General features: G+C 58.3%; 1 protein-coding gene across 7 annotated transcripts in view; it reads left to right on the forward strand.

Moving 5' to 3' along the window:
* Window positions 1-10,828, forward strand: part of BAIAP2 (BAR/IMD domain containing adaptor protein 2) — a 34,804-nt gene extending 23,976 nt beyond the window's left edge. Inside the window, exons 7-17 of one of the 7 annotated variants that reach the window (XM_088535995.1) lie at window positions 2,094-2,246; window positions 3,168-3,395; window positions 4,076-4,277; window positions 4,789-4,990; window positions 5,134-5,202; window positions 5,511-5,673; window positions 5,937-6,035; window positions 7,411-7,445; window positions 7,965-7,982; window positions 9,626-9,705; window positions 10,739-10,805. In XM_088535995.1, the coding sequence (XP_088392121.1) occupies window positions 2,094-2,246; window positions 3,168-3,395; window positions 4,076-4,277; window positions 4,789-4,990; window positions 5,134-5,202; window positions 5,511-5,673; window positions 5,937-6,035; window positions 7,411-7,445; window positions 7,965-7,982; window positions 9,626-9,705; window positions 10,739-10,764 (1,275 nt within the window). In that variant the 3' untranslated portion in view covers window positions 10,765-10,805. Of the gene's footprint in view, window positions 1-2,093; window positions 2,247-3,167; window positions 3,396-4,075; window positions 4,278-4,788; window positions 4,991-5,133; window positions 5,203-5,510; window positions 5,674-5,936; window positions 6,036-7,410; window positions 7,446-7,915; window positions 8,143-9,625; window positions 9,706-10,738 lie in introns of those variants that run through there. The other 6 variants (XM_088535994.1, XM_088535991.1, XM_088535989.1 and 3 more) reach the window with 6 other exon arrangements.
* The last annotated feature ends 3,808 nt before the right edge of the window (window positions 10,829-14,636 follow it).

Here is a 14,636-nt window from a genome sequence, read left to right on the forward strand (position 1 = left end):
TGCTGCACGCTTGTCCTCAAAATCCTCCTGGGAATGACAGCCCTAAGGCAGGGAAACCAATGCAGCTCCGGTACCACCGGCTTCCCTCTCCTTAGGGGTTAGGTGGCTGCAGGGTGAGAAAGGCCTCAGGAGGCAGAAGTGCTGGGTTATTGTAGGTGCCTCTTTGCTCCGTGAGGGAAGGAGGCCCAGGAGGCCGATCCACTCATCCTGTGTGCCGAAGGACACGGGGCTGCAGGCAGCAATGCAGCCACGGTGCTTTTCCCAGTTTAATATAGTAGTGAAGTCTTGCATCATGCTTCAGAGGAAAAGAAAATCTCTGGCATGTTTAACACTATTTTTTACTTAAATTGTCTTTTTATAAGTTATCCCAAATGAAATCTATCTGGTAAGATGTGGGGTTCACCATTTTCTAATGTAACAACATCTTCCAGTCAAGGATCTGAATAAATCAGGGGCATGTCATGCCTATTTACATAAAGTGTGGTTAAAGCAGGGAGAATACTAAATTTAGAGCAAAGGCTCTCTGCTTGCAAACTGTCTTCTCTTAATGGCTGCAGCCAGTTAGAACAAGCCTCTCTCCCATGAAATAATTAAAAGTACACTCGCAAAGCACGATGGAAATGAGGGCTGTAAATAAGGTTTTAACTTGCTTATTTAAGTCATGATTGGAGCTAAATCCACTGTTGCCAGGTGGAGAAATGTCACCTGCATCTCCATGACCTGGCCCCGTTTGGCCCAGGGAAGCCTCCTGCTGCTGGACAGGGCTCACTTTGCTCCTGCCTTCCCTTTTTGCTGCCCTAATTAAACAGGATGGATTTGGGCATGCCCAGCGTGGCAGAGCTGGAGCCTCGGGTGCCGTCAGGTTCTGGGCATCAACCTGGCAGCCTCTGGGCAGGGGCATCAGCTCCAGCCTTGGTCCCTGCTCCTGGGGCTAATAATAAGCGTGCGGAGGCAGCTCTGCAGCGCCTCTGTCCTGAGCCCACTCAACTCCCATCTTGTTTTTTCCTTCTCCAGCTGAGCATGTCCTCCCACTGCTGGCCACCCTGCGGCACGTGGCCTGTTGTCCCCACGTGCTGGTGGCCACGTGCCCCACTCCAGTGTGGGGACAGCCTGGGCACACACAGCTCTTCCCAGTCCCTGTCTGGCCGTGCCATGGCCAAGCTGCTCCATGGGAGGCTGGGAGCATCCCTGTGCCCAGGTGTATCCCAGGCTTTCTGCTCCACAGGGAGGCTGCTCCGAGCAGGGCTGCGGCAGGACCATCTCCTGCCCTAAAATAAGCCTGCTTTGAAGTTGGGCATGTCACTTAATCTGTTTGAGGTTCGCCCTCTTTTATAGGTGTCTGCTAATAAATATTGTAGTGTGCCAAAAATAAAACTGTTAAACAAGGTGGAGAGAAGAAAAAAAGGCTCCTCTGGGTCCCAAATTTCCAGTTTAATTCTCTAATGAAAGCTCAGAGTTTCTGAAATAGGTTTGACAGTGCCTGGGCTACAGGTTTCTGTTCCAAGTGAGGTGACAGCAGTGGTGGTGACAGGTCCCATGGCACTTCAGTGGAGCTGCTCCTTGCAGAGAGGCTGGGGATGTCCCAAGGCCAAAGAGAGGGGGGGAAAGCAGCTGGGTCAGGCAGCTGGGGCCATCCCAAAGCCCTCAAGGATGGAGAAGCAGCCGGATCAGGGTGGTGGGGACCTACCCAAGCCATCAGGGGAGGAGTTGGCAGCCAGATCAGGGGTGTGGGGCAGTTCCCTGCCCTGAGCACGAGGAGCAGAGCCCTCCCCATTGGGAGATGTGTGCCGGGTGCCAGCGCACGGTGTCGGTGCCCGTGCCAGGTGGGCGCTCACAAGCGGGGCTGGTGCCGGGGGCCGCGGGGAGCAGCCGCGCGCGGAGCTGCGGAGGCAGCGGGAGGGCGGGCGATGCCGCGGCGAGCAAGAACCGCCGCTGCTGCCGCCCCCGTGAGCACACAGTGCTGCTCAATGTGCGCCCCAGCACCGCATCCCTCGCTCCGCCGCCCGCGCTGCTGAGCAAGGAGGTTTTGGGGGGTGAGGGCTGCGGGTACCCCAACGGCTGTGCCCGCCCTCAGCACCTCGCTTCTGCCCTAGTACATCGAGGCCATCAGCAGCAAGCAGGGCGAGCTGGAAACCTACGTGTCCGACGGCTACAAGACGGCGCTCACCGAGGAGCGGAGACGCTTCTGCTTCCTGGTGGAGAAGCAGTGTGCCGTGGCCAAGAGCGCCATCACCTACCACGCCAAGGTGAGCGGCGCGGGGGACGCCCAGGGATGCAGGGGACACTCATGCGTTCAGGCTCCCTTATCCTTTCCGTGCTGCCCCCGTCCGCTGCATGAGGGGCTGGTGGTTTCTGGAAGGAGCAGGATGTCGGGATGCCAAGGGATGGCAGCCGGAATGTGCTGCTCCCCGGCAGGCTCTGAGCCTCCCGTTCTGGCTGTCCCCCTCCTGCTCGCAGCACCCATCTGTCGAGGCTGCGCTTGGAACGGGGAGCCGTGGCGGAGCTGCCGTTACTCAGCGCCATCCTCGTGCTGCGAGAGATGCTGAATCAACAGGCAGCAGATGTCACCTACGCGCTGAGTGGGGACGGGGAAAATGTCGCTCCTGGTCCCTGCAGGCGCAGCTGCCCGGGAAAGCCCTCAGCGCATCCCTTGGGAATGGCTGTGTGTGGTTGTGATTGGCACCGTGCAGTGAGGGTGCAGTAGCCACCGGTACCCCCGATCCCACTAGCCACTGTCATCCTTTCCGTGCATCCCCTGGCTGAGCCCACGCGGGTGTTTTACTGCTTCCCGGCTGGGGCTGCGCTGTCCTGGCGTGCCCAGCGCGTCCATCCTGCAAACTACCACCCGCACGGCGCAGAACGAGCCAGGAAAATGAATTGCCTCCTGCTCGCCCCTGTATTTTTCATGACAGCTCCATGGTCACTTGCCAGCAGAGCCGGGGAGGACGAGTCCCTGAGCTTTATCTCATTGCAGCATGCGTGGGGGGACCGATCGGTCTTGCTCGCTGTCCAGATGCAGCAGCTGCGGTCGTGCTGGTGAGGGACACGAGGGACCCGTGTCTGTCTGGGGTGAAAACGGTCGCTTCTTTTCCTAGCATCTCCTTCCTGGGCCGCGTTTCGCTCTGGACTCCTGTGCCCTCATGCCGTTTTGGCCTTCTGTGTTGCAGGGGAAAGAAATGTTGACGCAGAAGCTCCCGCTGTGGCAGCAGTCGTGCTCGGATCCCAACAAGATCCCGGACCGCGCCATACAGCTGATGCAGCAGATGGCTGCCAGCAGCAATGGCACCATCATGCCCAGCCCTCTGTCTACATCCAAATCAAACCTCATCATCTCTGACCCCATTCCTGGTGCCAAACCTCTCCCTGTCCCCCCGGAGCTGGCACCTTTTGTAGGAGTAAGTATCTACATAGCAAAGGTTGTACTGACCTTCTGAGCAAAGCAGGAGGCAGGAGGCCAGGCCAGTGTCACCACTGTCCTCAGCAAGTTGCCCTTTGGTTGCCTGCCATAAAGGCACAGGGGTGTGAGGGATTGGGCTCCGCACACCTTGGGCCCAGGGGCAGCGCCTTGGTGGGACACGGTGCGGAGCAGCCCCCCTCGTTCCGTCCTTGGCCGTTTTGCCCAGTTTGGGCCCTTCCCTGTGGGGTATCCCGGCTCTGGGTGGGTTGGAGGAGCTGGACCGGTCTGGCAGCGGGAGCTCACTGGGATCAGAGCACCCTTGTGGAAGCCCAAGGTGGGGGACCTCAGGAAAAGGCACTTAGAGCAGAGCCATGTGCTGAAAGACTCTTCAGAGCAGCATCTTCCTGCCTGATACTGAGGACACGAGCTGAGCAGTAGAGCTTGAGAGGGATTTATTGGGTGCGAGACGGCTTGGAGGATGAAATACTGTAGAGGTGCCTCCTGCTGCTCTTCCCAGGGCTTTATGCTCAGGTAGGTAGGAAACAACCCAAGAGGCCCAAGTTTCTGGTCCGGAGTGAGCCGTGTTCCCAGGAGCTGCATCCCGTCTCGGTGGGAACTCACGGGGTGCCTAACGAAGCCCCTTCCCATCTTCCCTCCCCTCCTCTCCTTTCTCCCTAGCGCATGTCAGCACAGGAGACCATGCCGGTGATGAACGGAGTCTCAGGCCCAGACAGTGATGATTACAGCCACTGGTCTGAGATGAAGCCAGCACAGCCCAAATCTTTATCTCCTTCCCAGCCTCAGAAGCAGCTGAGCGACTCTTACTCGAACACACTTCCCGTTCGCAAAAACGTTGCGCCGAAAAACAGCTACGCGTCCGGTAAGGGCTTCTTCTCTTCCCTTTCCCCAGCTTGTTGGACCAGAGGGCAACTGTGCAGCATCTTGGGCTGATTGGGGCTACTTTGGTCCGGGCTGTGCTGCGTTTGCTTGCAGGGGAGGGCGCGGGGTGGCTCGGCAGCCCCGGTCTGTCCCTGCCGCGTGGGAACAGGGTGGTGAATGCGGCGTGTTCCGGGTTAATTCTGTTAGTGACAATTAGCCACATCTCCGGGGGGTGAGCTGCTGCGCGCCTCCTCCGCCTCCTCTGGATACGGGATTAGGGAAATGAATAGAGATAACTGAGGCTGCGGTGACGTTTAGGAGAGCAATGTTGCAGCACAAATGAAAACCTGGTCTATCTGCTATGGATTTTATTAGTGCCTAGAGTAAGATAAATAGGTGTTAGGGACCACGTCCTGTCCTTGGTCGCGTCAATGCCACAGCAGCAAGCTGTGCCGGGATACAGTCACCACATTAAAGTCTCGGGGCGTTTCTTGGTCTTTGTCTCCCGCCAGCTGAAAACAAGACGCTGCCGCGCTCCAGCTCCATGGCCGCAGGGCTCGAGAGGAACGGCAGGACGAGGGTGCAGGCCATTTTCTCTCATGCTGCTGGCGATAACAGCACCCTCCTGAGCTTCAAGGAGGGAGACCTCATCACGCTGCTGGTGCCCGAGGCCCGGGACGGCTGGCACTACGGAGAGAGCGAGAAAACCAAGATGTGAGTGGCCGGCGTCGCGTGCCTGGGGCTCCAGCTCCGTCTCTCCTGGCCCAGCTGCCAGGGGCTCGCGCGGCCTCATTCAACCGTTTCTGGTTCACGCCACGAGACTCAGTTTGACTCTGTCCTGGGTCTTTGCCTTGCAGGAGAGGCTGGTTTCCCTTCTCGTACACGCGGGTGCTGGACAACGACGGAGGCGAGCGGGTCCATGCCAGGTAGCAGCATCGCCCGGCGAGCCGCGCTGTCCTGCCCCACGCGCGGTGGGTGCCCGGCCAGGGGGGTTGTGCCTATGGGATTTACAAGATGAGGGTTGAGCTGGTCTTGCTGGCTTGGGATGGGAACATTTAATGATTTCTCCAGGATGTAACGTGCATAGCTGGGGATTCGAGGCCAAGGCCCGTAGCTGGGGGCAGGTCTGTGTCCAGGGGGTCTGGCTCCGTGCCGGGATAGTGGCGATGGGCACTGCCCTTCCCGTGGCGGGAGCTGGAAGTCAGTGGGAATGACGCCGGTCTGTGCTCTGCAGCCTGCAGCAAGGGAAGAGCAGCAGCACGGGCAACCTGCTCGACAAGGACGACGTCGCCATCCCGCCGCCCGACTACGGCATGTCCTCGCAGGCCTTCCCCTCGCAGGGCACCGGCACCTTCAAGCAGCGCCCGTACAGCGTGGCCGTGCCCGCCTTCGCCCAGGTGAGCCGGCCCTGCGGGGCCTCGCGGCCGCTTCCCCACGGGGGGGACCGCAGAGCGGGGATTTCAATCCTGGGAGATGCTCGAGTGAATCCCAGGGCTTTAACTCTGCAGAAACCACGTGCTGGGACCTGGGGATCTGCAGCTGCGGGGTCTTGCTGGGGTTTTGCAAGCAGCAGGGAACGTGTTCGTGTTCTTACCGCGATTCAGCCGCGTCGCCGTGCCCGAGGGCTCCTCTCCAACAGGCCTGTGTTCATTATTTGTAGGACTACCTTATGCCCTATGGTTGTGCAATTAAAGACTATTCCAGTGGCCTCTGCCAACCACCATCTGCTCACTACAAGCCTTATACTAGGTCAACAGCTGTAAGTCCAAACGGATGCAATGTTTCCATTGGGATTTATGGACAGTTTGCTGGTTTTTCCTGGTGATTCTTGTGGCTTGCCCAGGGCTTCAGGCTGTCTCCACTGAGCATCTCTTCCAGTGGAGGGGGAAAGGGGATGAGGACCCCCAGGGAGAGAGGCAAAGTGACCCGAGAACCAAGGCCACTTTGGCTAGCCTGGGCAGAGCCAGCAAGACGCAGAGCGGCACAAAACAGCACCATAAACCCCCAATGGACAACACTTGCCAATGCCACGAGAGCCTCCCACCAGAAACGAGCTCCTCGCAGGGAGCTGGACCCTTTTTCTCTTGGGCTTGTGGATGCAAGCGGAGGAGTCACCCTCTGAGCCGGGCAGCTCCCGGCCTCGAGCTTGGACGGTCCGCAAGTCCCGGTAGCCACGGAAGCAACGCGACCTTCCAGCGTGGCTGTCCTGGGAAAGCGTCCTGCCGGCTTTCCAGGTGCAATGGGCATGTGCCAGCAGACAGGGAGAGGGAGCCGCAGGTTCTCACGTCTGATCCCTTCTGCATGGCAGGCAAAGGCAGCTGCTATGGGAAGGCTCCAGGAGAACGGGGTGGAGGGGTTCTCGATCCCCACTCCTTGCTAGTCTGAGCCCAGTGGGAGCCGTTCGGGGCAGGGCTTGCCACTGCATTTGGGGTTTCATGAACCGTTCTCTGGGATGGGGAACCTTGGTCTTTGATCCCTGACATGCGGCGCTCAGGCTCTGCTCTCAGCAAGAAGAGACTCGTGGTCCTGCCTGCGAGGTTCTATGTTTGTCAGGGGGAACTGGGCTGTTCCTCGGTCCATGTCCCAAGGCTGGGATGTGTCCCGGCTGCATCTCCTTTGAGCTCCGTCCCATGTGCTCCTCCAAGCAGTGCGTCTTCCTCCCCGCTCTGCAAAATGCCCTTTAGTGTCAGCTGAGCAGAAAACGGTCCAAAACTCTGTGGTTTCTGGTGGGAGCTGATTCAGTGCAAACACTTCCCTTTCTCCATGGAGCATTTCACTGGTCTTCCTCAAACTTGCTGTCTGATCCCTTTCCAAGCGTGTCTTGTGTCTCAAAAGCGGATCCTGGTGCAAAGGTGGCACTGCCCAGAGCAAACCCGAGCCCGCTCAGCGTTGCTCTTGTCTTGCTGGATTAAGTCTTGATCCGAAGAGAACCGTGCAACTTTGCTCCCCGAGGCGTAAATCCCGTGCAGATCATCTCCATTACTCCCCTTTCATCTTCAGATGCATTGGCTCTTAGCCCAGAACGCCTCTGGGTCCTGATGCATTTGGGTTTGTTCTTGTGACCCTCCAGCGGCACCCGAGAGGGCTTAGCCGGTGCCCCCGGCGACTCACGGCCTCCTCTGCTTCTCCCGCAGGGCCTCGATGACTACGGGACGAGATCCGTTAGCAGGTAAGACTCTCCTTGCCGCAGAGCCCACGCGTGCGCTCGGGGCGACCTCACGCTGCCGTGGACCGCTGGGGACAGGGAGGTGCCCGCGACCCGGGGCGTTTGGAGGGGACACGGTACAAGGCTTGGTCCGAGCACGGAGGCGCCCAGCAGCTCCGGGGCAGAGGGGCCACCACGGCCGTCCCCAGCTCCCGCAGCCCTCGTGCTCCGTGCGCGGCTCCTGTCCTCCAGCTTAACGCAGGATAGCGAGGGCTTGGAGAGCAGGAGCTTTGCAGCGTTTGCCCAGGTGCCCTCTCCCACCTGGAAGCTCCTTCCCCGCTTCCTCCCGAGCCGCAGGGAGGAAGTGCCCTCCGCACAGGGGCAGACGATTGCGGCGAGCGCGCGGGCGGCTCCGAGCCGCTCCATCAGCGCGGGGCGCACGGGCACCGCGGGCTTCGCCGGCTGCTCTGGCATCTCTGTGCTTTGTTCCGCAGCGGCAGTGGCAGTTTGGTATCAACGGTGTGAGGACACCTTGGCTAGCAGGGGCAACTTGCTGCTTGGAAGAGCTTTCCGCTTCTTTCCCTTTTATCTCCCCCCGACTTTTTCTCTCTTTCTCTACTTCTTTCGGAGTTTAAACTCTTGTGATCTTCAAGGAAAACCATGGTGCTTCTCCATCCGCTCCCGGTGTTCACAGTGCCCTTGTTTCTGAAGCCTTTCAGAGCAGACACTGCCAGGCGGCCGCGCTGGCCGGGGCGCAGTGCCCGCGCGGCGGCATCCCGGGGCCGCGCTGCTCCGCGGAAGCCGCTCCGTCCCCGTGCGCGGGCTCCGCGCGAGCCGCCCGCCACTGACACGGAAGAAGCTCTTTGCAGACTGCCACGATGTGCATGACCTCTGGTATCCGTACTGTTACCCCCGCGCGCTCTCCCGCCTTGCTCTGGGAAGGGAAGGCAGGTCTGGTCCCTTTCCTCCCCATCCACTTCAATCCAACCGAGCGCGCAAGGTTGCGGGAAGAGAAGTGGATGCTCCGGAGGTCTCGGCCTCGGAGAAAAATGCCTGGTTCTCCGCCGGCGCCCTCTCGGAAGGGTTTCTCCTTGTTGTTTTATAAATATATATGTATATATATATTTTTTGTAGCAAGGTATTGTTACCTCACGCTAGTGCTCGGGGCTGAGGCAGGGTGGGCCAAAGCCATGTTCGCACCTGAAAATCGGGCTTAAGTGACCCCGGTCCCGGCCCTGGGCCGGGCAGAACCTGGTGCCGCATTCCCCGCGCTCGGGCCATTCCGTGTCTCGGTGCCGGGCCAGGTTCGATGCTCCTGCCCGTGCCCGGCTCCCTGCAAAGCTCTACACGCTTCCTTTTTCCAATGTGATTTTTAAAACCTCTCACCTGCCTGTTTACTAGGACATTGCTGGCAATATATGCACAGACACACAGACACACGGAGAAGTTTTTGTTTTATATACTGGACTATGGGCATATTGGAGTGAGAGCCTCCCGCATTGATGTCATAATTTTGCTAAAGATTTTTAACCCAAGATATTTCACTGCTAAATGATTAATGTAGAAGGAAAAAAAAAGGCAAAAAAGCAAAACTTGTATGAGGAGTGTAAAGTGCTAAAAAAAACTTTTTTAAAAAAGCCAGAGAGAAATGTGCCCTGTACTGAGTTATTGTTTGAATAAAAGTTTTATTTATTGCATTGAGCTGGGCCTCGGTGTCTTTTTCGGCTTCCATGTGTTGCTGACCATCCACCAGCCTGCACGTGCCATGCCTTGCTTTTGTTTTGCTCATTTTTATTTTTATTTTTCTCCATTTCTCCATGGCCCTGCGGGGCTCTTGTCTGTGTCCAGGCTGCGGCTCTGCCTCCGCGCGCGCGAGCGGCGGGGCCGAACGGGAGCAGCGGGGCCAGCTCCGCGTTCTCCTGCAAGCCGCAGGGCCGGCTCCGGGTGTTTCCATCCCTGGCTTGCAGGGAATGCTGCGAGAGCCATTCCCGCGCTTCGTGCCAGCTTCGCCAGGGAAGGAAGCCGCCGGCCTTGCCCTTCCTTCCCGTCTCCGGGCGCTGAGGCTGCCGCAGAGCTCGTGTGTGTCGATAAATGCAACTTTTCCTCCTTCTGCTGCCTCCGCCTGGCTGCAGACGCGTGCGGAGCCGCCCCAGCTGCGGCTCTCCTGCGTTAACCGACCGCTTTGGCCGTGCTGCGGCCCTGGCCGCCTCCAACCTGCCTTCTGTTTCCCTTGCAGCGCCGATGTTGAAGTGGCCAGGTTTTGAGAGGCCCCTGACCGTAGTTAGTAAGTTGGCGGTTTGCGCGCGCCCGGCGCTGCTCTCGGGGTGCTGCGCGCGGGCGCTGGGGCCGTCACCGCGCTGCTCGTCCCCCCTCTCAGGGGGTTCTCAAACGGGACCAGGGGCTTTTGCTGGTGTCCGGGGCCGCTGCCGCTCACCCCGCTGCACCCGCCCGGCTCTGGCGCTGCCCTCCCGCGGGCACCAAACTGCCCCGTCCTGCTTTTAATCTGCGCTCTCTGGTCGCGGGTGTTGGGTGCCTGGTGCTGCCAGGACGATCCCTGTGCGGTCACCAAGTCACAGCTTCTCAAGCAGCTTCTCTTGCTTGTGCCACCTCTCCTGGGCTGCCCGGCCCTGCGCGGCAGGACGGGCGAGCTGCTGCGTGCCCGCGCGGCGGCACCGGAGCGCGTCCGCGCGCTCCCGCGGGTTCCTCGGTGCTTGTCGGCTCTGCGGGCTCTGCTCCAAGCCGCTCCTCTCTGCCGGAGCGCCAACGGTTAAATCACAACCCCTGGTGACTCATCAAAGCAACCTTTCCTGCGCTCAGCCTCGAGATCTATTTTGGCACGCTAAGGGGAAAAGGGAGCTAAGGAGCTGCATTAATTAGGTGGGAAATTAATTACCCTATTTTTAAGCAAAAAAAAAAAAGCGATTTATCCTTTGAAGAAAGCAAGCGAGCGCACTGCAAGGAGGCCGCGGGCAGCAGCGCGTCCCTGCCGGGGGGCTGAGCCGGGTCCCCTGGGCAGCCCTCGCTGCAGGAGTGCGGGTGCAGCGGGAGCGCTGCAGCGAGCGCCGCAGGGGCAGGACGGCACCCGCAGCCCTTCCTCCCGCCAGCTCCCAGCCTCTTCCTCGGCCATTTTGCTCCTCTGCGAAGGTGTCGGAGCCTCGGCTGCTCCCGTGCGCACGAAGGCCTTTGCTCTGGTCCCGGCTGCACGCTCGGCAGTGCCGGAGGGCCGACTCCTTGGGCAAGCTTGGAAGCGAGGTGGCAGAAAGGTGCCCGGCGCTCACATCGCTCCTGCTAAACTCTGCCTTCCTCTCTCTCTGCAGAAACCCCTTTGCCAACATACAGCTGAAACCCACAGTGACGAACGACAGGTCGGCTCCGCTCATCAGCTGATCCGGGACGGCCGGCCGCGCGCTCGGCACGTGGGGCCCCCTCGCCGCCGTCCGCATGCCTGGCTTTCCAGAACCGCGTTTTTAGGCAGAGTTCATATAATCCTGCTGCTTCGAAAGCCGAAGGCTAAAGCTAGCGCTGATTCCTCTCCCCTCGTCCCAGCTTGTTCTTGGCAGCCGTAGAGGGCCGAGCAGCCGGCGCTTTGCACGTGCAGAAACAGGGCAGCGCATGGGGTGATGCCACCAAAGCAGGGGCAGGTGAGGAAGCCGAGTCTTCTTAGGAGCCAAGGGGGATGACAAGACCCCTGCCAGCTCCCGGAGCTGGTGGCAATGCCGGTCCTGCCACTGGCCCACTCGGGGTGCGTAGCAGGGAGTTACGGTACTGCTGTAGAATAGATGTTAGAGTATCCTGAGGAGGTGGCAGCACGGCCACTCCGTAGGGTGTCCCTGTCACTAGATGCTGGGCAGACCCGGTGCCAATGGGCGCCCCAGCCCACGCTCTGCCCCACGTGCCATGGGGCAGCCAGAGCTCCGGCCTCGGTGCCTGCTCCACCGGGAATGCCATCCTGCCAAGCAGGGAGCCGGGGCTCCTGAGCCGGAGCCGCAGGGTTTCGACTCGAGCCGCTGCCGCCTCCATCTTCGCTGGCGGTGAAGGAGCCGCTGGCGCCGTGTGAAGCCTTCCCGGTGTTTGCCTCTCCCGTTGTCCTTGTCGTTTTGCACTTTCTGATCGCTAGAGCTCTGAGGCCCCTTCCCTGCTTGTCCCGGCGGCAGCTCGAGCGCGGGAGCGTGCCGAGCAGCCGGGCCGCGCGCGCGAGGATCCGCTGCAGCCCCACGGCTCCGCCAGGCGCCTTCCACGTCCTCCTCCTGCAGGGCCGGCGCTGCAGCCGCCTCCAGACCCACGGGAATCACCCGCTCCCGACGCTTGCCTTAACTCGGCCCCGGTGCTGCCTCCCTGCCCGGCTCCATGCCGGAGCTGTGGGCAGGAGAGCCAGGTTGGGGACCAGGAGCTGCAGCAGCCACCCCTGGCTTCGCCCTCCTCCTGGCTTGGTGGCACCTGCAAGATGCAGCCTGATTTTTTTTTTTTAATGAAAAAGTAATTTATGAGCAATAAAATTTCCCCCATTCCCCTCCCTGCCAAGCCCTGTGTTTTCCTTGGTCGGAGGGGCACCGTCGCCCTGCAAACCGGAGCACCCGCCCCTGCACTGAAGCTGCTTCGTTAGCCCTGCTCCTCCTCACCCTATTGCCTGGTTGCAGAGGGGCTCCCGGCCCCAGGGAGGCTCCGGCGTTGGCGGCAGCTCCGGAGAGCAGCTTCTCCCTGCAGGCAGCCACATTCCCGGGATGCCGCCGTGCTCCTGGGATGCTGCTGCGCTCCCCGGGACCCCCGGCCCTTCCTGCTTGCCAGCAATGATGCGGGCAGGAAACTGCTTAAGATATTTTAAAAATTTTATTATTGGCCTGATGATGTCTGACACACATGCTGGGAGCTGTATGGAAATCAGCACTGATAAAAAATACAGCAATTATGACCCGTATTGATAAAATATACAATGTAATAGTAGCTTTTCTATTAAAAAAAATATCCAAGCCATCGCTCTGTTCTCATGCTGCCCTCCAGAGGCAGAGACCTTGGAGGCCACAGACCAAACCCTGGGGCTGGTGGGCAGGGGAGGGGGTGGCCGCGGCTCTGTGCCAGGGAAGGGGACAGGCTGGGGCTGCCCCATGCACCGAGTGGGGCCTGGCCAGGTTTGCACGGGGGCTGTGGGGAGGGGAGGGTCCCACGGGCACCCTCTGAGGTGTGGGACCCTCAGGTCAGTGCAAGCTCCCCCTCTCCGAAGACCCTGTGCACACTGTGGGCACCGCAAGCCTGGTGGCCCCAGCACGGACGTGCGAGCAGAGCCCATGGGAGAGCAGCTTTGGGGCCAGAAAACACTTAAATAAGACAAGTAAATTAAAAAGAACTGCTCGTGGGATGGAGCAGGGGAAGCAGCCCGCAGCAGGGAGGTCCCGGCTGGCCCAGCAGCCTGGGCATGCAGAGCTGGGCTGGGATTTTATTGCGGTGGGGGAAAGATACCCAAACAATCCTGGAGAATTTGAGGAAGGCTGGAAAGTCACCCCCCGCCTTTCCTGGCAGGAGGCCCTGGGCAGCCTGCTCCTTAAACACCAGGCTCTGGAGCCCAGGCCTGTCCCCACCTGGCCCAGCAGGGACAAGGCTGAGGGTGAGGGAATGGGTGGGAAGCAGCAGCTGCTCCTTGGAGCCCCGCGTGGGCGCTGGGCACGGACACGTGCGGCGCCAGCCTGCAGCTCGGGCACGGGTCGAACCCGCCTGCCAGCCCAGCAAGGTGGCCCCGTGGGACAGGCGGTGCCCACACAGGGCAACCAGGCTGCAAAGAGCCGCAGGGGCTGGTGCCCACGTGTGTGCATGCAGCTAAACACACACACACACACACACACAGATATACGTGTGCATGCACACATAGAGCTATATATGCACACACTCAAATATACCTGTGCAAGCACGCATATATCTACACACACGTGCATGCACACATATGTCTATATACATACGTGTGCACACCTGTATCTATACACAGAGATATATGTGTGCATGCACACAAATATCTATACGCACACATACATGTGCGTGCACCCATATATCTATATGTACACAAATATATATATGTGCCTGCACACATGTATCTATATATATGCACACACAGATTATATATGTGCATGCACATGTATATCTAAAGCCAAAAACACACACAGATATATGTGTACATGCACGCATATATACGTGTGCATGCACCATAGCTATGCATGCACCCATATATCTACACACACAGAGGTGTACGTGTGCATGCACACATGTATTTACACACACATATGTGTGCACACATATATCTATATATACACACACACAGATATACACATGCATCTATACACACACACATGTGTGCACACATATATCTATATATATATATATACACACACACAGATATACACGTGCATGCACACATTATATCTACATATACACACATACATGTGCATGCACGTGTATATCTGTGTGTGTATATAGATACATGTGTGCATGTACACATATATAGAAATATGGTTGCACGCACACATAGGTATGTGTATAGATACATGTATGCATGCACAAACATATCTATACACACCTACATGTGTGTGCACCCATATACACACACAGCTATATGAGTGCGTGCACCCATATATATCTATAAACACACACAGTGTGCATACACCCATATACATACACACAGAGATATACATGTGTGTGCACCCATATATCTATACACACACAGACATACATGTGCATGCACACACGTACCCACACACACACGTGTGCACATGCAGAAGCCAGGCTGGGCCGAGGGGCAGCGCCGTGGAGGGCAGTGCGGTTCTCACCTCAGGATTTGGTCTATAGGCCCCCCCCCAAGGAAACACAACCCTCACTGCTAGATTTCGAGCAGCTCCGCTTAGTTCCAAGTCCTTCTGGAAGGTGGAATTGCACATTTATCCTAAGCCTCAAATGAGTTTAAAAAAAAATAATAATTAAAAAACAACAAAGAAACCAAAACAGATGAACACACAAACCACGAGAATGTGCCCCCTCCCTTGACAAACTCTTTACATCTCTTTGGCAACAATAACTTAAAATCGCGGCAATGTGAGTTCGGTCAACAGCAAGTTTTGTTTTTTAGGGTCCTTTTTTTTTTTTCCTTTTTGTTTAAATACAAAAATAGTCAGGTTGGCAGTTCCCTCCTCAGCTGCAAGACTGGCACAGGGACAGCCAGAGCCGGAGCTCTGCGCT

The sequence above is a fragment of the Tinamus guttatus genome, unplaced genomic scaffold (assembly GCF_059628265.1).
Source record: "Tinamus guttatus ecotype Peru unplaced genomic scaffold, ASM5962826v1 Tinamus_guttatus_pri_ptg000649l, whole genome shotgun sequence".
Taxonomy (NCBI): domain Eukaryota; kingdom Metazoa; phylum Chordata; class Aves; order Tinamiformes; family Tinamidae; genus Tinamus; species Tinamus guttatus.